Below are 24,705 nucleotides of genomic sequence, written 5' to 3' on the forward strand. Positions count from 1 at the left end.
TGCGGTGTATAAATACTTCTGTACCACTTTTGAAATAATTTACATTTAATTGATGTTAGTAATGATGCTACTTCTGTCCTAATAACACATCTTCTAACCACTCATTTGGTGCTAACCGCTCAGGCAAGAAAGCGAGACCGTATTTTCCAAGCACCGTTTAATGTTTCTCATTTTTGTTTGCCTACAGAGACTCCATTCAAAGTATACATGGCTGGAACGAATACATGTATTTTAAATAGATTGCACCTTAAATCTTTAACATTGGTTATTATTTAACAACACATACACAGATTACAAAGCAAAACTTCCGATTGACAGATACCACACCGAATATGGAACCACAATATATCCAGTCGACAATGCAGTTCATAGTTTCTTTATTACTTTTGGTTATTGGATATTTTAATTTTATAATTTAAATAGTACACATGTATAAGACAACTGGTACAACATACTTAAAGAAACACAATTACATCATTCAGTAATACATGGTTTCTTTGAAATCTTTAGCAAGTATATATTTTAATGCCATTGATCGAAGGGAAAGAACGCAAATCCCCCCCTTCCATTTCCACTGTTTCTTTGCTTTTTACAGTATAGCATTTAAGCACAGTACGAAACGATTTCATTCGCGTCAAATGTAAACCGGTATCTAGGTAGTTATCACTATTTTGTGTTATAAAGTGGCTTTATACACGCACCTCATAAAAAAAACATACATCAGAATATATTTCACATTTTTACTCTCATATTATGGGTACTGTTTGAAGAAGTGCGAAAAGTCAAGACTCCCAGAACAACACTATGTGTTCAGAAACGAATGTTAAATTAAAACATTTAGGTAGTTTCCATAGACGTGCAAGGTATCCACAATTGTGGTGTAGGTAGTTACATTCCATTGCTATGTGAAAGAGGAATATTCTTCCTCCTGTTAATTACAATTAAGAAATGATGTAGGAAATAATAAAAACTAAGAATTTAACGGAAATGAACTATTTCACTCGACAAGTTAGCTTTCGGTCAGTTCTTGCTACATGTGGGTAGAATGGCTCAAGTACCTGATCTCTGACTGAATTGAAAATGAGGACCTCCTATTACGGTATTTTTTTTTTTTATTTTGTGGATAGTAAGCAGAAACACTTTAAAATATATGAAGAAGGCATGTTAGCGGAGGAAAAGTAAGTTTGAGAAATAGCTCAGTGCATGAGATATATTTTGTAACAGATAGTGATTGAATTTGACAGTACATTGACTAGAACGATAGTGACATTCTGTTCTATCGGCTAACATTGTCCCATTGGTTGTACTTTTGGAGATTCAGAGCCCGAACCCTATCCCCTTCGTTTTAATGACGAAGAATAAAGGTTTCGAATTTCATTCACTTTCATTTTATTGTTGTGGAGGGGGGTTCTCAATTAAACTTGAGAAAACAAGCATTCCAAATTTTATTGATTTTCTTGTAACATCTGCTCCCGCTTTCCCTTCATTACCGAAAGCACGGATTCTGAACTCAATTCCTATCTTTCTGCCTAACGCCGATAAACATTCTGATTCCCATGATTTTGACTGCAAACAAAACCAGAGAACTTTAAATTGTACAGGCATGATTTCGAAAGAGGTTATTAAAAGATATAGGTAGTATTATGAGTGCTAATGCACAGCATCTCTGAAATAGTCCAATGTTGTGGTTTACTAGTCAAAAGTCATGGCTAGCGGCTAAAGAACAGCTTTATTGGCAGTTCATTCATTGGGAGCTTCACTCCTGTTTTTCCTCGATTGTGGGGTTCGAGCTCCCAGCTTTGGTTTCTTTTTTCCATTTCATCCTCCTGTTCTGGAACCAGATTTTGATCTGCCTTTCCGTGAGACACAGAGCGTGGGCAATTTCGATCCGCCGCCTGCGAGTCAGGTATCGGTTAAAGTGAAATTCTTTCTCCAGTTCCAAGGTTTGGTAACGCGTGTAGGTCTGCCGCCCTCTCTTTCTATCCGGACCTGAGAAAGAGAGAAAGAAAGGACACCGACCATTAAACGTGGTTTCTTTTTAAAATAAGGCTTAAGAATACAAAATGCAAGGAATCCACTCAACCCATTAATGCCCTTTCTAACTCCCCTTCGCCTCTTTCGTAACTCATTAAAATATCTGCGACTGAACAAGACATTCAGATGTCAATGGTCTGGCTTAAGGTGCAAATGAACACTTTGGAATCTCGACGGGATCTTCTGGCAACGCATTTAAAAATTAAGGATATATCCCAAGTTTCAGTGAAAGTCACTATGTACTCTTAACTCTTTACTTGCATCCAAGCGGGTACCCCAAGTGTTATTTTACCCAAGATAAAGAACACCAATGTTAACATTTCAGGCACAGAAATGACAGGTAACTAAAACCTTACGCCTGCATGCGTGTTTTTTTTTAATGTGTTAGATTCTAACGCCAACAATTGCAACCGCCAGGTTCACTCTGATAGTTAGAGCTCGTATATCAGAGCACTAAAGTGGTGCGTTTTAAATACGAACTTACATCTACAAGGGGAAAAGCTTTACGAGGGCCCAAAGATCTTTCAAGAGATGCAAAAAAAATCTTCAATTCCACGGGCCTGCCTAATCTGTAAACATATTTTCAAGCTGGAATATATCATTCGACATTGGCTCATGAATATACGGTTTTCCCGCGTATCAGTTAAAAAATAGTTCTCTTATTTGATGTTGATAAAAGTGGGTAAACAAGCAATATGTGAGTTGCTGTTAACTATAAAGGAGCGGAAGTCGAGTGCTTTTACGAGGATTGTACTGATTAATTGTGCAATAAAAGTTTTATGATTGCTATCTGCATACAATACTACATGCGTTTGAGGAACTGTTCCTCAGATATCATTAAAACTCTTAACTACCTTCAGGATGTAGTGGCGCTCATTTTAACTGGTCATTTGCACGTTTCTCATAGCTATGTTACATTTATGTCCCATACCTGCATTCCTCATCCAGGGGTAAATCCGGAAATTGCTCTCTGCTTGAGGGTGCACGTTAGGCTGATCCAATTTTTCGCAACCCTGTTTGCTCAGATCGCTGCAAAGAACTGGAATGTTCTGGTCTAAGGCAGAGCAGCGCAGGTTGTAGGAATCTGAGTTTAGATTATAACCTGTGTTGTACATGGAAGGGCCGTGATAGATTGCACTGTTAACATTGTACAGCCCGGCCATCGGGGCTGGGAAGGCGCTGGCGCCCGCTCCATAGCTGGATCTTTGTGAGTTGGTAGCAAAAGCGCAAGAAGTTGCTTCTGTAAAGCCATTCGCATTCTGGAAAACGGATGTCCCCGCCGTATATTTGGGAAAAAGAGCATTCACATAATACGACGAACTCATAATTTTGTCTGGTGATTTGTTGGCCAAGACTCTTCAGTGTCGGTTTTACGAGATAGCGTGATATATGGCAGCATTACACCCCCGATTTACACCAAACACCCATTTTCCTTCGGCCCGACTTATTTCTATTCACGTGACCTGACCATGTGATCCCGTCACCCAATAGCATCCCACATCACAGGTGGTAAATAGCATGTTATCCGACTATTTTCAAAAATATATTGTGCAAAAGTCATAGATAATCTTTTGCAGTATTATTAATGTAGATAGATTGTGTAACTTTAAAAGCGCAGTATCTTCTCACCATTACTTTGCAAGCCATTGTCCCACATGCATGTGAAGGTTTTAGCAACGCAGGTATGTATCCAGCATTTTTAAAAATAGGATGATGAATTTGGAAGTGGAATGAAACGTTTGCTTGGACATAATAAACGAAACGTCTTGCTTTGATTTAGAAAAGAGCATATTTCATGAATAGTTACATGGCCACATTGGACTAATATTAAGGATCAGTTTACATTTCGGGAGAAAAGGTTAAACGTTTCATTTAAAAGAAATGAGCTCTTCCCCATTGTCTCTCCCCTTGTCTGTATAGTTGTTTGCTGTCTTGCAGTGGAATGAAACCACTGTACAACACCAGAGAAGCTGGAGCCCTATTGAATTAATGCTCAGTGCACACGTAATCTCTAGATTAGAAAATAATCTGTGCGTTTTTACTGAGGACTGCAGATGCAAGATACACACTGCTGCAGCGCCGCTCAGGGTAGCTGTGAAGCGTCTGTTGTCAACTCCCGTTTTTTCTTTTGCTAACATTCAAACGTGTTTTCGATATTGATTTACTGAAATGCATGATTTCACACTGGAGATTACCACATTTCCTCAGACGGGTTTCAGTGCAACAACTATGCGATGGAAACCTTTTGGAGTTGCTAGGTAATCTGATTAAAACCCCGCAGGGGATTTACCCCGGTATCATTTCCTCCTTCTGTTTTACAACTTTTTCTCTCTCTCTCTCTGCCGGTCCTTTCGTTAGATCACAGAACTTGCCTTCGAAGCTGTTGTCCACAATTTCCTTGCACATTGTCCAGTTGCTCCACTTAGGTTTTTGGTTCCTTCCCAGCGGAAGCGTTGCTTTTAAAGTGCAACATTAATAGGCATATTTGTCGGTGTTAAACGGAGGAATGCAATCCCACTGTTTACAACAGATCCACAGTCTCACCAACCATGCACCTGGTACGTCGAAAGTAAAGGGTTATTGCAATAAAACATGTATGTGCATTTCCGCCCGGGAAATTATTTTCTCTAATATTAGGAAATGTTATTTTCTTTTGATCTCTGTCATGTCATAATCCTTGTGCTAAGCAGGCAGATTTAACACCAGCGGGGATGGTTATCAGGAGGTTATTACACTACACTCGTCCCTGGCTCGTTTAAGAACAGTCCTTGTTAGATACAAAACTGCCAAACTGCCCGCAATATCCATGTTTCCCGCCAGTGCCTTGGACGAACGATACGCTAATGTGAATGTTCCGGGAAGCGCTTAAGTTGAATTCCAAACTTTTCCAACATCAAGTTATATCCGGAAAGCCGAGGTATCAAAGATTTTGCCAGGCCGAACAGACATAAAAATGTTAAGAGCCTAAATAAGTTCAAATCATTACAATCAACAGCGAGTAGCTGTGTCCAGGAGATGGAACGAGTATATACATAATAAATATATCTGAACATGTTTTTAAAACAGATTTTCCAGGTCTGAGGATTCCTCGCTAAAGATGGGTTACCACTCCAGGCTGCTCCTTGATTGCAAAGGAATGAAAACTTGAGCAATAAAAATCGAAGGAAAGGAAGAGTGGATGAAAATACAACATAATTGAACAGGATATCAGTAATGTCAGCATTTCATTCATATATTTCCAATTCAATAATAACAAAAGAACGCTGTTAACAGAAGTCAAATTTCTGTTAAAAACACCAAAGTTGGGCCAAACATGTAAAATCTCATCCCGCAATAATTTGAAATACATGCCTGGGCAAATGGATTTTTTTCCCCACTTTTATTTTGTCCTTTATTTCCCTATTTCTCCGGACCCTGGGATTCCTCGCACAGTTAACCGGCGAACATTCCGCCTGCACGGCCCCACTTACATCTGTTTAGAAGTAAAATAGATATTCTAACCTTCCATTGAACATTTTAATTACTCGTGTGTTCCATTATCACATTAAATATAAATTTACCGACAAAGCACCTACAAGGAACGGGCAAGATTTATTTAGTAACAATCCCAACTGCTTATTTAATTCTATTACATGGATGTCAGGATGTATTGGCCAGGACACAAGTGTTACTAATTCGAGCTGGAGAGAGTGCAAAAACAAAATGAACGGAACACATTTTCGCATTAATTAGTAAATTGCTATGGATGCAACTTCAAATGTAACCGCATATTTTTGGAACAAAATACAATTGAATCATATGGCTGGACAGCACATTACGCTGTCTCTATAAACCGAGCCGTTTCAAACTATGCCTGCGCGTCCACGAGTGGAGACAACGTATAGTACCAAAAGGAAGGAAATTAATCTGGTAAATATGCAATTACAAAAAAATCAATAGATAGATAGATAGATAGATAGATAGATAGATAGATAGATAGATAGATAGATAGATAGATAGATAGATAGATAGATAGATAGATAGATAGATAGATAGATAGATAGATAGATAGATAGATAGATAGATAGATGGATGGATGATAGAAAGCAAAACACACTCAGTTGCCTCGGCGTTATGTTTTGCAGAAATTTAAATCATAACGGCAGTTTCTTTAATCTGAGTCTCTCCTGTATTTCCGGATACGGCTGTATGTCTGATGGTGTTTTTTTTTATGTATCTCGAACTGATTGTTACAATTTTATTTTAAACTGCTTACAAACACATGTGGACCATTAAGATTATGTTGCACGGTAACAGATAATCCTGATTTGCAACCGGCTCACTCACATTTCAATAGACAAAATCGCATAGTGATCACCGAGCGTATATTTGAATTGCTATTACATAACAATGTACATCATTCCTGTCAGCATAGTTTGAAATGCATATATCTCGATTTCGTTACACGCCATTTGCTATGATTTCGAATCTATTATCTGGCTGTTAAAGTCCCCCATTCCTTCTGTGCAGTTTATTAAAGGAAATGGAAGTGTGTGCCTGCTGGAGTTAAATTCCGGTTTGGTACTGTGCTGCGACAGGAAATGTACCCATATTATATATGTATATCTTAATTGAAAATAAAATTGTATACATTGCACTGAAGTTTGGTTAAAAATACTAATGAATCCGAGTATCATTGCTTTGTACCATATATCACGAAATGTATTGGTATCATTCACATGATGGCAAGTGTGTAAATGACCCAAGAATTGTTGACTCCAATTCACCAGGTTTTAATAACGTGAAGAATCTACCTGATTTAATTTCAAAAGGTATAAACTATTATGCCACTTAGAAAAAAACTGCTTCGCGATTTCGAATTCCTGATGTATGTGAAAGCTCAGGTGTCGTTATTGGAGTAAACCAGTCGGCAGATAAACAAGATGAACATCCTTTGGGTTCGCCCGACGCTTCCCATTGAGAAGATCTGTACAGTTCAGTGTATACGCCGTAACTTGAATCAATGAGAAAATATAATGTGGGCATGGTTAAAAAAATTAAACAAGTATCCTCCTAACTGACTTTCTTTGGTGCCATTATAGCACTTAGCCAAGTTATTAACGATTTATTGACATTTCTGAAAGTTACTATTCAGTACTTTACATCAAACGGGCATTTCACAACATGCTATTAATAACGCCACTTACTTCGTCGATAGATGTAGTTTTATAAATTACAACAATATGAAGCCTAGTCATAAAATATTCAGAAAATTTAACTATATTAAGTTATTTTTTTTCGACCCCAAGGATATACCACATTTAACAATTAATTCTTACTGGTCTCCAACGAGAATTTCAGGATAAACAAGAGTGAGTGCATATAGGTATGTGATTGCACACATGTATGCCTGTATATATGTATGTTTGGCTGGATGTGTGTTCACGAATGTGCGTACGCGTTCATGTACTTCGTTGTATGTGTATATTAACGCTGATATATGTACGAATGAACATATAATAGCTCACGTCATTTCTATTTCACATACTCAACTTCTAACCGCCATCCCCTGTTACAAGCAGCTGAGCAGACTGAGGAACGAAGTGGGAGATAATCAATTTAAATCGTGTTATTGTACATTAAAAATAAAACACTGAAGTACAAATGGATTTCTAAACCCCGTGTCAAGCGGAATTAATCTGTCCGCAAATGAGTTGATGGATTCAAAATGAATATACTCCATCGACCTCAGTCCATTTTTACAAGTGTCATTTGTGGTAGATGTTTTCATCCTATTTACAACCTACTGTATAAATAAATCCCAGTTTATAGCAGTTATTGCACTCTTTGGCAGCTTGGCGGCACTCTTTTTAAATTCTTCTGTGGATTAACACTGCCATCTCCTGGCCATGAAAGAAAACTGCAACCAAGAAATCGCTATCAGAAATGCACAGAAACCTTTTTTTAAAACTGTCAAGAAACTAATACCTATGTCCATTTGACAATGATTTTTTTTCTTATAACTATCAAGCTAATTGCAAATCGCGTTAAACCACGTTTCAAAATACCTAAAGATCTGTTATCTTTCCACTAGACGCAATAAATTAGTAAAGAGAAATTTGAGGGGCCCACGTTAAAGACGAGACTAATAAAGGTCGTTATTTCCGCAGACCCTTTTGTCTAGGCAGCCAGACAAAACAAATGGATCGCCTTCTCAGGAAAAATACTGATTGTAGCTGGACAGTTGTAAACTCATTAAAACCCGAATTCCAGACGGCTTGCCAGACCCTTCATTTTATTGCGAGTCTCCCTGTTTAGTCTTTGAAGTTCCATCTGCAACAACAGAGGGCGTCACAACATTATAACCTTTCAGACTGAACACTAAATAATTAAAAATAGAAGTTCAATTATCAACTGCTTAATAAAATAATATTAAAAAATAATGATTGCAATCCTATGCGAGTGTTTGCTGCCAGATACTGAAGAATACTCCAAATAAAGATCGTCAGTGTCGTGTTTATACACTTCGCCCCTTAACCTCCAGCGTTTTACACCCCATAAACGCTTACAGCAGTCATTTTCTTTTATTGCGGTACACCACTCTGGATTTTACTAACGACAGCCACTGCCAAGACTTCTAACTATGTGGGCCTCTCTGCCCAGTTTCCAAATCATTTGAATCCCACTAAATCTATCCAAACTGTCTTCGGGGCCTTAAAAAAAAGTTACTGGGGATCTTACAGTTGGAAAGGAAGTTGCATAAATAGCCAAGCCGTACACAACTTTTTTTTTGTTAGCGCTAAGACGCCTTAGACCAATATACCTTCTTCCTAAGGATCCGTCCTCTTTGTGTTGACTGGTTAAAGAAATGGCGGCAGGGATTTGTGCCATTGCGAATGTTTACAATTATTTACCTCTTTACAATGCGATGAAATCCCAACAATTTTGGAGCTCTTCACACGGACAAGCAACTCAAGATTATTCATTTCCACTTCCAACAGAAGTGCTGCATTACTTGGATAAGTAGCACACAACAAATCATATAAATAACCAGGGGCCTTGGCGCATGGCCAGGCGACAGATAGAAGTTGTTAATACACAGTTTTGCACGTTCTCGGGTTAATTGGTGATAACTGGGCGTTAAGCTCAAACGGATTCGGAATCGTTGTCATCAGATCCGCTTCCAAGCCAACGTTGTTAGATCACATTAATTATTTTCTTCCCTTTTTCAGAAATCCCAATCTCATTCTAATTTTAGTTACCCCTGTAAGTCATGTCATGTCAGCTGCGGTGATAACATTCGTTGCAGCATTTATTAAAGAAAATCTAAACTTTAAATTACGTCTTCAATGTCAGGACTTGGGGTAAAACCCCAAAGAGAATGTTAAGCAAATCGTTAAATGTTGCAAAATTGGAAGGACTGATATTAACGACATACTGTTTAATATGAGTAAAGAAATTGGATTATTTTCCTGAACATGGCCAACTTTATTCCTTTAACTCGCCCGCTGTTCGCCTGAAAGTTTACATTTGAATTCGTGTACAGTATTTAAAATGCTGCATATCTGTGAAAGGAGTTGTTTATATTTAGAGTATGTTTCCGCTCGGTGTGAGGAGCTTGAAAATCTTGCAGTAATGGTGGAATGAGAATGTAACGGCGGAGTTCCATGCGAGACCTTAGCATACATTGAACTTCAGAAGCAGAAAGCATATTTTATATGTAGTCAAACATATATTTTATTCGACAACAAATAAAATGACATTTCATTACAAACAGTATAGTTTGGTCAATATGACACGAGGTAATCATTTCAAACGTGTACACAAGTGTAAATGTGTTAGCTCTACAGGTCTAAAGAAAACCCCCATTTAAAACACATCAGTGGTATATGTTCTTTCTATTGCACCCAGGTTTTTTCCTTGTACACATTACATTTATTGACAATATTGTTTGTTTATTTATTCCATCGCATAAATGCGTCAAAACAATTTTAAGGGTGACATTTACACACAAAACATAGGTAGTTACTAGTTATACATATAGGTAGTTTTAAACCAAATCTCACACTTTTCTTTGCACCACAACACCGATAAATACAAAGTGTCTGAGAACTTTATTCGTGCTTTTATCACAACAGACAAGAGTATCGTGTAGCATTATGCTCAGCGCTGCTCTTTGAAATACAACTTATATTAGCATTCTATGCAAATCAGTTTCATATAATTTCTGAAGAACAACACAATCGTCATGCACCCCGGGCAAGGCCGTTACTCAGTCTCACAAAGACAGCATAAAGCCTGGAGTTTCTACAGGTTCATTCACAGTGAAAATAATACAATATATGTTCCAAGTTCACCACGAAAATAACATTTCATATGCACTACACAGCCTGTTATCTTTATATTAAACATCCTGAGTTAAATTGAGATTTTTCTTTTGTTTGTTTACACGATCTTTACTCGGACACCGCCCAAGCACAAAGGCCCAGTCACAGAGATAATCACGACAATAGACACAAGGATTCAAGTATATAAGCAGCCTCGTTTGCTGCATGTAAAACAAGTAAATATTAAATTAGTACATTATTACTGAATTACTGTCCACACTGAATTGCGGTGGATTAAGAAAAGGTAGTTTTCATGTGAAGTAAGGTAGATTCCGTAGCCACATACTTAACCTTGCCGTAAATGTCTCCCTCTTTGGTTCCCAACTAACAAGTGTATCAGTCGTTTTACCCACCATATGTAGTCCAGAACTGGCAAAGGAATAATTTGTGCTAATGGCATGACAAAATGTACATATAGTCTTTCTGAAGTGGGGCCTATTTCGATTGTAATTGTGAATGAGTTTTTTTTCTCTCAAAAATATTCGAATTCGTGTCACCGGTCGTCTTTGGGTCGTTCCTTGTTGATTTTTTTCATCTTCATCCTCCTGTTCTGAAACCAGATTTTAACTTGCCGTTCGGTAAGGTTAAGGACCCTGGCGACCTCGTATCTGCGGTCTCTTGTGAGATACATATTAAACAAGAATTCCTTCTCCAGCTCCAGGGTCTGATGTTTGGTGTAAGGGCAGCGTTTTTTTCTGGTAGATCTTGCATGCAGCCAATTGGCGGATGGGTTATCTGGAAATGTGAAGGAAACGCATTTAATATATCTTCCCTCTCCAAGTTAGTCAAAATGTTGTACCATTCTCAGAATCAAAACACCGTTACAGATAAAAGAGGATGTGGCAGCACTGGATTAATGGAGCAGGCTGCTACACTTTTACGTGTGTTTTCACTAAAAATTAAACTCTCGTACCAATCCCCTTGTTCAATGAACAAACTCTATGAATAGAGCGATGAAACTGAGTTAGAGAAAAAAATTAATATTGTGGCGACCTGAAAATCGGACACTAATAATCCAAAGCAATGTGTTGTCTGCTTGTGTTGCACACTGTGTGCAATATTTGTATATCCACTAGTCTTTACTGCATCACGTTTATTTGCAACAAATGCACTTGAATTAGAGTCAGCAATTACACAATATCTACCCCTTTCTCTTTTATAATGAGTAGAAATTAGTTCAGTATATACCCGACTGGTATTCAAAGCAGTGCCGAAAATGTACAGCATAAGCCTTAACCGTATATCTCAAAACTATTTGTAGCTATGTAATTTAAAAGTAACGCAAAACTGGACACAGATCTCGGCATTTGTATTTCGCTATGTAATTAAGTAAATAGAAGGAATATAAAATAGTTTCAATTTATAACCCTTGTCTCGAAAAGTAATACAAAAATGTGGGGTTTCCATACTTACTTGGATCCATGTGTAGTTTATCTGCGTTTGACTCAATCTCTCCGTTATTTTCAGAAAAGGAAACCTCGCTCACACGTTTGTCGCCGGGAGAACTTCCACAAGTATATTCTGATAGTGCCAGAGTGTGTGTTTCAAACGTGGTGCAGTCACTCCTGCGGGCAGCTACAGGCTCGGGTTTGATGCCGTAGTGTCTACTGGAAGGCAGCCCGGTGAAAGACAGGGCTCCCGGCATGGGATCTAGCCAGGAGCGCATGTACCTACCATCGGGCGCGGCGGCAATGGGAGCCTGGTGCATGTATGGGTGATAGACAGTGGGCATATTGGCAGAGCTCTGCGCATGGACCGGGCTCCAGGAGGTGCTGAAAACTGTGGCTTTGGACTGGAAGTTGCATGGGGTGAAGTCGGGGTGCTCTGCAAGGGCTGCCTGCCTAGAAGACTGTGCCAGTGGACCCGAGGCATATCTGGACGACAGCAGATCCTCGTTCTCATGCATTATAAGGGAGTCGACATAATAATTGCTGATAGTCCCTGATGTCGACATTCTCGGCAATGACACAGCAAGCGCCTCTGAAAATATGAAAGAGCAGATTTCACTGAAACAACTTACCGCCGCGACAAGTACAGTCTGCTAATATGGTGCAGACGCACTTCCTCGCCATTGGATAAGTTACTCACGTGATTCAAAAAACAACAATAAAATATAAATCAATCCGCAGCTTGTAACAAGGTCAATCTTTTATAGGGATAATTTTATATAGCAACTCCGTATGTTTTTTTTATGCAAAGGGATATAATCACCTCTATATATGGAGGTTGATTTCTTTGTTGCCAGCTGAGATGTAAAAAAGTATTCCGTTCCAGTTCTTTTTCAGGGGGACTATTTTATATCATAATCAATCTTCCCATCAGATGCTCGTTTTTTTTAACGAACACCTTATAATCGTTAACCTTCACATAAAAGATTATGGAAAGAGTGAAACTATAAACTGCGGGGGAAAAACAACGAAGAAAGAGATTGGACAGGTATTTATTATTCGTGCTTAGTAAAATTAAAAACGCATTCTTAACAAATGAAAATCATTAACGAACTTTTCAATGGCACCGCTGAAAAGTGGCGCGTGTACCTGCAGCTGCTAAAGATCTTTCATTTCAAAAATGAGGCCACATAAAACACACGGTGACAATCTCCGTTTTATAACAGTTTCAGCAATAAAACTACATGTTAGCAAACTATAGCCGTTCCAAAAAAGATTCTTTACCTCCAATAAACCATAACAAACTACAACTTCCGCATTCAATGCGCTATTTAAGTTGACAGATGCAGATGTGCGGACAAAATACATTTCTTGGGAAATAAGACATTTCTGCCGTCCTTCTCTTCAGATTCGTGTACTTTGTTGCTTCGGTCACTCACTGGCGCGTTCTGTGGAGAGTAAATGGAAAAGCTTCCCCGCACAGACGGTATTCGGAAACCTAGTCTGTTATATGGTTAAGATACATTCCTTTCAATAGCAAATAAAAGCAAACAGTTAGATACATAAACAGATGTAAAGCATAAGAGTCGTATTTCAATGGAGTTAGAAGGATTCCATATTACAGTGTTATCGGCCTATTAAACATTATATGTGCAACCAATTACTGTGCTTTAAAAACTTAGTAGGCCTCTTTCACACACGCACTCTGGGTATAAATATGTATAGCGATGGATGATTTTACTTAGTTACAATAAAATTAACAAATGGGATGTGAGTTGGAAGTCCAGCATCATGGCTTATCATGATATAGTTTTAAAGTAAATTAATCTCCATTTTTTTTAATAAAATGATTTTTTTAAAATCCTGAAACAATCCATAACATCCGCCAATGATTTATCTTGTTGTCATTTTTCGCTTAGCATAATCTATCAATACTATTTTAATATGTAATGTTTCATTTGACATGTAAGATTTAGACGTTAGTACCTTTGTTTATAGAACTCCAGTACAGGGGTTTCTCGGAGCACCATGACCATGTTATATTGTGTTGTGTTTCATTGGGAACGCTTTCTGAACATTATTTGATGTGCGCAGTAACTCAGAACCTGAAGGAAAATTGACAATCGTCATTCTAATCAAATGCAACTTGCCCCAATTTTTGAAACGCTTGGATCTTTGATGACAACCATTAATGTGATTCGCTATCTGGACAATGTAGGTTTTCAAACGAGGCTTGTTTTAATGTCGATTTTATATTTCTTTGTTGTTATTTTACAATCTACGCATGCATGTACTTTGTTTATTCCTGCTTCAACAGGCTTAATTTAAAAATACCTTCGGCGCATCTCGACGCTAGCAACAGGGTAATATAAAAACGCCTATCTCCAAAATTATCCTGGAGTATAAGCTGTTGCGTGATCAGATAACATAGAAATACCCATTAAACAAAGACAATTATCAGATCCCACATTAAAACAAATTGCTGTCGTCGTCGTGAATCGCTTGCGTTCCCCCCACCCACCACCCGCTGCCTGCATAAACCCTCAGTTTAAAATCTGCACAGCTAGCTGAAATGCAACTTCCCTTTCTCGATGTTCGGGTTCTCTGTATCCCAATCTTTCTTTAGATTCCTGTGCATTCCTTATGGGGAAGGGAAGATTCAGCCTCTCGCCCTGTGAGCCAGCATTGACTATCTGGTCAGCGGAGTATTACAGCGACGCAGACGGAGTGCTGAGGTCTAGAGCAAAATCGAGAACCATTCAAGTCCAGTGTTGAGCCTCAGAAAGAAAACGTTTTGTGTTTCCTGTGCAGATGGCCTGAAATTAGGATTCAAATGTTGATTCTATATTTGCAAAGTGAAGCTAAGGCGCTCTGAAACTGCACCTCGCTTTAAAGAGCGCTTCCTCTAATTGAAATTTAGTTTTATTTATGCTAAGAAAATTTATAAAAACAACCCACCGTTTAAACGCCTGAAATAATTTGCCCACAACCTTGGAATGTGTCGCGCGTCTTGCTGCTGTACCTAAGATTTATAGTTATGTACGAAATGTATGATTTTAAATGATGTGGTTGAATTGGTTACAATTAGCACAGTGAATTCTGCTCTCAAATGGATCACTGTTTCCCACCCAAAAAAAAAATGTAGTTACGAATTATGGTGAGTTGTCCGGTTTAGATGTTCAGTTCACACTTTTGTTTGAGTATTCAGTACAGGAAGCTCGCATGTTTCTTGCAAATTACAGCTCTCGGGTTAGGCAATGTAAAAACAAAACAGAGGAAGAAGATCCTTTACGTGCGTGGATACAACTCACCAAAGGTCGCAAATGAAACGAGTATTATCACACAAAGTCGGTACCGATTATTCGACAATAGACAAAAATACAATAATTCACCCATTCTAATTTGAAGACGCATACTGGGGTAGCAGAATCTATCCTATTTTCACTCCATAGCAAGGCGAGTGGAAGAAGAATAAAGCGAGACGTTTTTTTTTTATCTGTTGTTATGAGTTGGTCCTTTTTCCTTGAGAATTATGCTTGTAACACATAAATATCAAATGTTGTATTAATTCCTGCAACTGATACAGCAGTTAAGAATTCCTTCAAAATATGGTGCTCGCATTCACTCCCAAACTTTGTTTAATACTCAGCGGAATTATCCAGCCATTTACGGTATTCATTGCATACACCTTGTCGTCAGAAAGACTGGGCAAAATATATCAAAGTTTTCAAAATATTACAAGCCTGAGGCAAAACCGGACGATAAAAGTTTCAAAGTGGAAACCACATTCGATGTGTGATTTTCTTTTTGCGATTCTCATTGTATTATTTAAAATAAACCATAAAGGCTGACGCCTTTATTTCCGTTCAGATAACATCAGTGTGAAGTTGCACAGCCAATTTGTGGGCATGCAGTGTGCAATGACGACAACGTGTTCAAAGTGCTTTCATCATTTTCGAGTGTAATTGCCGTATAGCGTATAATTTGGCAAAGATTTACAAGATATATATAAAACATAAAATAAGACTAACCAAATCCTGGAGACATCTGCACGAGAACTATCAAAACTGTTCGAGCCGGTCCCGTGACCACCCTCAAGTGTTTAGTTTCAGGAAAGTCGGGACTGCAGACAATCTCAAATACCAAATGTTATGTTGGGTGTTGATTGTTTACGAGAGATTGAAGCGCTTTTTAGTTCATCCACATCAATTCGAAATTAAATCCTCCATTTAAAACTGTGCAAAAGGACCGCGTGCACCGCCTTTTAGAAGCCAAACTCTAATTTAACATTAAAGAAGGAAAGTGCAAAATTACTGTGGCTGCTGTTTTATTTTAAGCCTACAAACCATATCAGCCTCGATAGGAGTTTGCGAGCAACGAGTAAACAAAAAAAATATTCGAGGTGAAAGCAGAATGATTTTGAAGTTAAAAAAAATTAAGATTTTGCTACTAGATTAGTGAAAACAATGAGGGAATGCATGTACCTCACATAGTTGAAGTACATCTGAATTGAGAAAGATTATTATAAAATAGTGTCTAAATGAAACGCAATATGCAACTACACAGAAATGTAATACTTAAAGAAATATTTCCGATTCCTTGCCAAAATAATCCTATATCAATACTCAGCAAATCAAAAGAAAGAGGTTTAGCTATAATGTTGAGCTGAGCTGCATTTTAAGAGGGTCTGGATGTTACGGGGAGTGATGCTTTGAACAGCACAAACTTGACTGTGCTTTTGATTTGTGAATCTTTAAATCCTACTGGAGATAGTTTTCAGGTGGTGCAATCATATTCGGATAGTATCACGACTCGGGTGTACAAGAGCGCATGTTCTTCAGAAGATATTATTTTGCATTGCACTGAAGAAAAAAATCAAGTTAAATGTTTCTAACTCGCGTATCGTTTCTTTTACAATAGGCCGTACATTGATATAGCTAATAAAGGGGATTATATAATTTAATATTGTAATTGAGATTTCATGCATTTTATTTGAATCAAGTATTTCTTGGTTACTTCATTTTTAAAAACGGTTATATGGGGATGTGGATAATTGTATTTAAATACATTTCCTATTATAAAGTATTTGCATTCTCTTAGTTAATGTTGTGTTCATTTTACCATGGTAAGGTTGTCATGTATATGTATTTATGTCGGGTGAAATGAATTTAATGCTGCATTCATAAGATTGCACTGTATCTATCTTGTGGCAATGACTATGTTGTACAATCATTTGGATTTTTAAGATTTTAAAAGTGTAATTCTAATCGGCCGCGCAACACGAATAAATAGAGCAACAGAATAAAGTGCCATGGTGTTTGTTTACTTGCTTTGCTTAGATTAAAGCTTCTGTTTGTCTCCCCTAAACAGCCAATATAATGGGACAAGTCTGCGTTCTGTGTTTAGTCTAGTTTCCTGCAGAGGCAGGAGCCGCCGACCGAGAAGCGGTTCCACTACATTCCGCCGAGGTCGCTGTTTCGAGGAGCAACACAAATTTACGCGCCCAGGCGCCATGTAATGATCATAACCGAGGCCTTGTGCTTTCAAGTAATTTCTTTGTCTTGCACATGGTAGAATGCATAGGTTTAAAACGCGTATCCTAAATCACTTGGCGCCGGTCCTTTTTATTTTCGATTTTCATCAGGAATTATAAGATCAACTATGCAAAAAATGCACCAAGAAAAATGTTCCGTTTAGACGATGTTAACATAACGATGACATATTTATCACTAACAAAGACGAAATCTGCAATGCATGGATTACGCCGCTGTGCAGATGAAATTGCAGTTATTTTCAGTAGAACTGTGCCGACCTACATCGATGTTTTCAAATAATAATTCAGCAGCACATATATACTGCAAGGAAATCTAAAATTGATCATATTTAATTTAAACGTGAACTTGATCGTTCTTAGAGAAAAAATGAACAAATCTAATGTAAAACATTACATTTATAAAATCCCAGCTGACAACAACGTTAAGGAAGCATGGCCCACCGTTTGCTCGCAAAGTATGGGAGGCACGCTGCCCTTCAAAAATTAATTTACAAAGTTGTATTAATCTTTTTTTTAAAAAAAGTCTTGTCTAATAAACAATTGTTATATCTTTTTATAAAACATTGCTATTCCTGTCACAAAACATGACAATTTACTGTTGGAGATATGAAACCAAAACATTTGACTTATTCGTGGTTATTTAGTAACTGCGGTTTCTTTCCAAACCAGCGACAGAACTCACTGGCGAAGACGATAACTGCAGTAATTCAGGCAGTTTCGTGTTGTAGAGATAGACTTGAGCCCCAACAACATGAAACTACCTAAATCACACATCAGTTCTATCTCAGCTCTTTAGATTCCTATCATTGTACACACATAGGGATGACCTAGATGCACATTCAACAAGCTTACTCAAATAGAAAAAAGTCACATTATGATGCTTCTCCTCACAACCTCGCATGCAGTTCACCAAATACGAAAGACACCCCTCAAACAAGCAATATTGTGAGTCCCTGAAATAATCTCCCAAGAAATTCCGATATTTTTTTTTGTTGCGTTGCAGGCCAGATTTGTGTTTAAATGAATAGATTTAATTGCAAATTCAGCACGAGAATAATTGTTAGTTCCCCACTAAATATGGTGGGTTCCTTATTATCTCTGTGCAGGATTTCACGCGATCTGAATGCATGTCATTCACTCTAGTGATGATAAGCCATAGCAACTTGCCTGTACTGCAATAATCACGGAGTTCAAGGTTTGTCCGAAGAAAAGAACTAGTCAGATGACATAGCCTACAGAGATATATTTTCCTTTTCTCTTCTACCCCGCCACAAGAAAAAGACGAAACAGTAACTTTAACTTTTATTTGTGAACAGCAGTATTGGCATTTTAAAATATACTAGATGCAAGGTTGTTAGAAAGAAAGTCTTACCTATAGGTCTCAAATATAGGATAATAGGCCTTAGCATTCGTTCCTCTTACAGACCTTACCTTCATCGTAAATGTCTCCAAAGGTCTTATCTGCTGCTTTTTTCGATTCCTCACACTCTTCTGATTTTAGCCGATTAAAGGATCTGGAGTGTTTTGTGTTCAAAGAAAATCAATTTCCTACATCCGAGCCGTGCTCTGCTTCCTCTGTCTTCGTGGCTGTTCGCTCAACTGAAACCACTCGTCCAAGACAGCAACAACCCAGATATACTAGCAAGTCATAAAACTCAACAAAAGCCGACAAACGTTACAGCACCATTGCTATATAGCCCAGACAAATTACGACCGTCTAGGTAATATTTAAATAGATTGCAACGGTAATTGCCAGTCTTTAAACCCACCATTCCTGCTGAAAGCTTCCTCAACAGATAAGGTAAGGGGAAAAAAAATGAACACAAAATGAAGTAAAAACAATATACATATACCTATCTCAAAGGACTCCGACCAAATACGTTTTATTCATCTTTCATGAAAACACAAATTTTGTTTACGTACACAGTGCAGCAGCAATAGGATTGAGCATAATTTGAGTCCTCATTCAGAGTATTTCATCTTAACAAACTCAAATGAATCAATTCTATTTGTTTTTCTTTACTTCTAAAAGTGAATCGACGGCAGTGAATAAAAGGTCCGACATTCTACTCTTTCGTCTTTGCAACAGTGTTTCACATATACATGTGTCCTGATGCTTCTGTTCATGGTATGTGATATCTTTATGCAACAACACACTTTACAGCATATTCACATTTAACTTCTATTAACATGTCAGTATACGGTAGTTACTTATTTTGGAAATATTTTAACAGCATGGGTCATCTGTATTTAGACATTACAAAGTTTGATTTACTTAGCTGATAATTGGTAATTAGCACAATTAAAAGATTGTTGTCAGGTTCCCCCTCCCCCCCCCCCCCCCCACAGTTGTTTGAAAAATCATCATACAGGGCGATAACTTGTGTGCATGCCTTGCTTATCAATGGCAACACTTATTATTATAGTTACAGAAACAGACACCCGCCACAAATAAAAACAAAACACGTAAAACGTAAATATCTACAACCAGCACACGGCTGAGAAGTCAGAGGTAAGTGGAGAAGTTTTAGTCTTTTAGCAACACGAGCACAGCTTCTCGAAGTCCCGTTAAAATCCGTAAACCAGTGTTTGTGTTTATCATGAAAAGCTGAAGTTAGCTGTGAGCTCCCGAATCCTGTTCTCACGATTCATTTTCTTGAGTTTCATCCTGCGATTTTGAAACCAGATTTTGACCTGTCTGTCAGTCAGGTGGACACTGCGGCTAATCTCTAGGCGACGCTCTCGAGTCAGGTACATGTTGAAGAGAAACTCCTTCTCCAGCTCCAGGGTCTGATGTTTGGTGTAAGGGCAGCGTTTTTTTCTGCCACTCTTTGCAGTCAGCCAGTTGGCCCCGTTTTCAGCTTTCACCTCCCCTAATAAGCAAAGGGGTGAGAATGAGAGAGAGAGAGAGAGAGGGAGAACGAGAAAGAAAATAGAAAGATAAATAGAGTGAACCAGATAGAAGGTGAAGAGAGAGAAAGAGAAGAAAGTTTATCTTGTTTCGAAGTATAATTTTCAATAGAAGTCTACGTGTGATGGCTATTTACTTTTAACTGTACTCTTCACGCTAAAGTGTCACTAAATCTAAACATATTAAGATGCGCTGTGAAATACTTAAAATGCTGCATCTTCCAATTTTCAATGTTCCGTTTTGACTCTATGGCATTACATTTTAATTAGCATTGTACAATTCACGTTTTGTCAGCACGTTATGTGCATATCCACATGGAACACAAAACATAACATTTTCAATTACTTTATGGCTCAAACGGGCGTGTGAAATGAAGTACTACGTGGGGTAAAAGTGAGTTTTAGGTACATTTACACTGAAGACGAAATTAGTTTGAAAACTCTGTTTTGATGCTGTTAGTTTTTTTAATGATTGCTAAGCTTGTTATATACAGGAGTGATGTTGCCTGGTTTCACTTTATCGTACAAGGATCTCGTTCATTCTCCTTTTTAGAATAGTTGAATACTGGCTTAATAACTAGTTATCCACTGAAAGAGCGGTTTAACTCCAATTATCAGTAAAATTCAACATTTCGCTGAGCACCAGTAGGCGTGTCTTCCCCTGTGGTATAATTTCCAACTTTTTACAGCCCCGTTTCTCGCCATGTTAAAAACGCATGTTTATCTATTGCTTTAGTCTGAGAAAATTAAGCAAAGTTTTTCGTTTACGTAAACAAATCCAATGAGTCAGATTGGAGTGTTTTAATTGGGGCCAACTGGCTTGAATGTTTTAAGCCTTTTTAAGACCTAATTGTTTCACGTTATTTGGAATAACTTTATAAAACGATTCTTTCGGAAGTTCGTTAAAGTTAAGACTAAAATTGCCCACAGAACGTCAACTAATTTGTTGCGATGCCCCCATTTAGTTGACCACTGGATCTCAGACACATTAAAAACTAACTAACGACTAAAATATATTTGTAAGTTCAAATTTGATTTTTTTTTTATATAAGATGAATAATAACTGCACTGGGCAAATGGTGTCAAACATCTTAAAGTAAAAGATGAGAGGATCAGCGTTTCGTACTTTGAAAACTTTTCTATATATTTCACGTTTTTTTCCCCGAAAAGAGCGCTGGAACATGAAACATCACTGGATTCCTTAGAGTATTATTTATTGGCTGTGCTGTGTTTACTTTGGACCCTGTGTGCAAATATGTCCTTCTATGCGGTCCGCTTAAATAACTGCAGAAAGCATTCGTGGTTTGTAACTTATCTGACAAGTTTAGAATGTGGCTACAATTGACTCCGGAGCGTGGGCCCGTGCTATAAACTATAGTAGGCATTAATTTTTACAGCATAGCTCACGCCCAAAAATAAAAAGTTCACAAGGTCAGAATAAAACCCCCTTTGTTACGCTTGTTGGCTGTACCTGCCACGTCTACCCGTTTCTGAGTGCTGGCTGTATAAACTCCCCTCTGCCTCTTATTTACCTACCTTTTGTTTCTTTCTCAGGAGAGTTTTTACTGCTTTCTGAAGGGACTGGAGATGACTCTTCGTTCGCTGAAGAAGCCGGAGCTTCTGCCTCTTCTCTTTCCGAACTGCAGGTTAAATGGCCGGGGGATGTCCCTTCACTTCCTTTTCTCCCCAACTCAGTCGGGGTCGAAGCTGAAGAAGGGGGTGTTCCAAAACGGATCTGGGACTGGGGTACGAATGGAGAGGCCCCAACCTGCCCCGTGTTGTTATAAAGTGTCTGTTTGGATGTCGGATAGGCTTGGGACAGACGGAAATAGCCAGGGACAGGAACCCCGCCGCTAGTAGTCGTGTCACTATTGGAGCACGAATCTGATGTTAGCCTTGGGAACGTGGAAAGATCTGTTGCTGCTGCGCTTTTGGGACATTTCTCCGAATCATATAAACAATATGCATTCTCTTCTTTGATATTCTGGGGGAAGGAACATGCTGCTACTTGCTGGGTTGCAGGTTGTTCCATGCGACAGGACCTTGGGGGATCTGACCAGACCTCCATCCCGCTCATGTAAGGATGAGAAGTCAGGACCATATTCTGAGAGTTGCTCTCGCTGCGTTTGCTCAGAGAAGGGAAAAGTCCACAGTTCTGGGTGCCGTAAGACAGCTCAGAGGCAGGCGGCAGGTACACGCTGCTGTTGGGGTAATAGGTTCCTTCCCCGCCACGGCCCACGCTGATCAGAGAATCTACTAAAAAGGAGTTTGCAGACGGGCTGTCTGAGCATGACATTGTTGTGGGGTAATTTGGCGAAAGCAGAAGATATCCAGTTCAGGCTGACATTTCTTGTGCAAACACGCTGAATATGATTAGAGATACCTCCGCAGCACGACAGGCGGAATGAGCCAATCGAATGGCACAGTTGGACATAAGCCCCTCCTCCACGGAGGGCTGCGTCACGAGAACTGCAATAAGGTCACCATATGTATTCGGTAAACTGCAAAAGCCTCTAAATGCATCTTTATTTACTCGGTTCTACTTTATTGGAATCACGTCCTTCAAATAAAATAAAAGCGGGGCTCCAATGTGTAACGGGGTATCACCAGAAGGTTCAGCAATGCATAACGCGGCGTTACTGAGTCATAGGGGCAATCCGTTTATTATTTTAAATTGTTCACATATGAAGTTGACAAAGGAGAAAGTTTTAGCCCTGTTATTATGCAGTTTTAATCACACGCTAAGATTCCCTGGCGGCTACAGGCGAGAAAACATGAGTAATCTTGACTTTCACGGGTCTGACTGGGATTAACTCGCCGGTTGCTGCTACATTTTCACAGTCCTCACTATAATTCTGATCCACACTGGGGCTCTGCTGATTGTTACTTCCAGTACTATCCTGTGACGCGTGGTCTGAACATACAGCCGCTAGATTGCATTTCTAGTTTGATGTTTGTAGTCTAAAGTTTAGTAGGTTAATGCAACGTGCTGTAGCTCTGTAGGTTAAGTGTAGAAGGTCAGTGACAACAAACTAATAAAGTAACATAACCCATTTATTTCCTTTCCTCTTCTATTTCACCAGTATTACATATTAGAAGTTAATTGAGCCTTGACCATTTCTGATATTTTATACTTACCATCTCAATAAATCGAAACATTTTCAAAATGTTTTAACCATGTGTTCTTCGGCTGTCTGGGCTACAGTAGAGAGCATTTACCACATCTATAAAATCGATCTCATCATTTCGTCTTAAAAAGAGAAAACAAGGCTGTTAAACAGAAATTTACAAGACTCTCAGCTACAAACCGGTCAAGTTTAAGACAAGGCGCTCAACAGAAGCTTCATCCAGAGTTCCTCTCGCCACCCTATCCGAAAGGTAACTGTTGAAAACAAAGTCAGACAGGAAAACTGCAACTACCCTGCCTCTGTTTCAGGAGGGAAGCGGGAGCTTCGGTTTGTGAACTTTTCTTTGGAATTGGGGTGGCGTTCAAGGACAAATATAGACCAAGTGACGATATTATCCTTATTATTAGTGCCAGCAGAAGTTAAGTGATATAGGAATTAAGGAGTAAGCCATCATCCCATTATCCCCGCTCCCCAACCCCCACAAATAAAAACATCTTGGCCAAAGGAAACGTGCGTGTTTACTAATGCGTGCGGACAGTTTCTCTTCGAATTGATGATTTTGTGGCATATCTGTACAATGTGACATGTATCAATGCGGCTCCAAATAGGAGACCTGCTATCTCTACTTTGTTCGGCCACCTCTGTAATCAAGTGCAGCCAACAATGACGCTCTCAAATGTAGTCCTTAGCTTGGGATCGGGAGTAAACAGTGTGATTTCACAGTGACAAAGGACTTAATCTTCAGTCTCTGGCATTGCTGCGTTTTACTGAGAGTTCATTTTAAACCGCCCGCGAACTTGTCCCCACCACCAGCAAACCCCATCTCTGCACTATTATTCCAATTGTTGTTATTTTAACTTCTGGCGCTGGAATAAAGCTCAGAAAATGTTGCTAATCCAAAGCAGGTTATTCAAAATATCGTTTGTGGTAAAAGCCAGCGGGATGTGAGGGTCGGTCTTGCACGCATCGTGTTTGCTAAGGGGCCGTCTCAGAGGATCCCTTATTCTTGCTTGTTTTTTTTAAACACAAACAACTGCTTAGAATTATCACGGTCGTCCAGAATACCTATAAAAACTTAAATGTGCTTTATTAAAAAAAAAGAAAATTTTCCTTTTGCGGTCCCACTGTGCCCATGACACGTATGATCACGGGAGCATACAAAGATTTAATGGGAGGGAAATAACAATTGTCATCTATAACAGAGTCTCATATATAAAGGCTCAAGCTCCTGTACACCAAATGCTAACTAGCAGCGCGTTTATGTGTTGAAGGGAGGGTATTTATCTGGTTCTCGTGGTAAATATATCATTGCTTAATACATTGAT

General features: G+C 38.7%; 3 protein-coding genes and 1 long non-coding RNA gene across 4 annotated transcripts; 1 reads left to right on the forward strand and 3 right to left on the reverse strand.

The window, feature by feature from the left end:
- Positions 1–142: 142 nt before the first annotated feature.
- On the reverse strand, positions 143–3,480 carry LOC144678916 (homeobox protein Hox-A7). Its single transcript, XM_078539012.1, has 2 exons — positions 2,966–3,480; positions 143–1,989 (listed from the first exon to the last, which is right to left on the reverse strand). Exons 1-2 carry the CDS (start codon positions 3,357–3,359, stop codon positions 1,757–1,759), a joined length of 627 nt encoding a protein of 208 aa, XP_078395138.1. The 5' UTR covers positions 3,360–3,480; the 3' UTR covers positions 143–1,756.
- A 6,241-nt stretch (positions 3,481–9,721) lies between these two features.
- On the reverse strand, positions 9,722–14,443 carry LOC144678918 (homeobox protein Hox-A9). Its single transcript, XM_078539014.1, has 4 exons — positions 13,775–14,443; positions 13,073–13,291; positions 11,814–12,380; positions 9,722–11,135 (listed from the first exon to the last, which is right to left on the reverse strand). Exons 3-4 carry the CDS (start codon positions 12,352–12,354, stop codon positions 10,894–10,896), a joined length of 783 nt encoding a protein of 260 aa, XP_078395140.1. The 5' UTR covers positions 12,355–12,380; positions 13,073–13,291; positions 13,775–14,443; the 3' UTR covers positions 9,722–10,893.
- LOC144678919 (uncharacterized) lies at positions 12,542–23,307 on the forward strand. Its single transcript, XR_013576215.1, has 2 exons — positions 12,542–12,836; positions 21,807–23,307. It is a non-coding gene; the product is annotated as an uncharacterized LOC144678919 (long non-coding RNA).
- Positions 19,704–22,599, reverse strand: hoxa10b (homeobox A10b). The gene is given in 2 exon segments (XM_078539013.1): positions 19,704–20,215; positions 21,789–22,599. Coding segments are annotated over 2 exon segments (1,086 nt in total). The 3' UTR covers positions 19,704–19,940.
- Positions 23,308–24,705: the final 1,398 nt, after the last annotated feature.

Source organism: Cetorhinus maximus, chromosome 3, assembly GCF_964194155.1.
Source record: "Cetorhinus maximus chromosome 3, sCetMax3.hap1.1, whole genome shotgun sequence".
In the NCBI taxonomy this organism is placed as follows: Eukaryota; Metazoa; Chordata; class Chondrichthyes; order Lamniformes; family Cetorhinidae; genus Cetorhinus; species Cetorhinus maximus.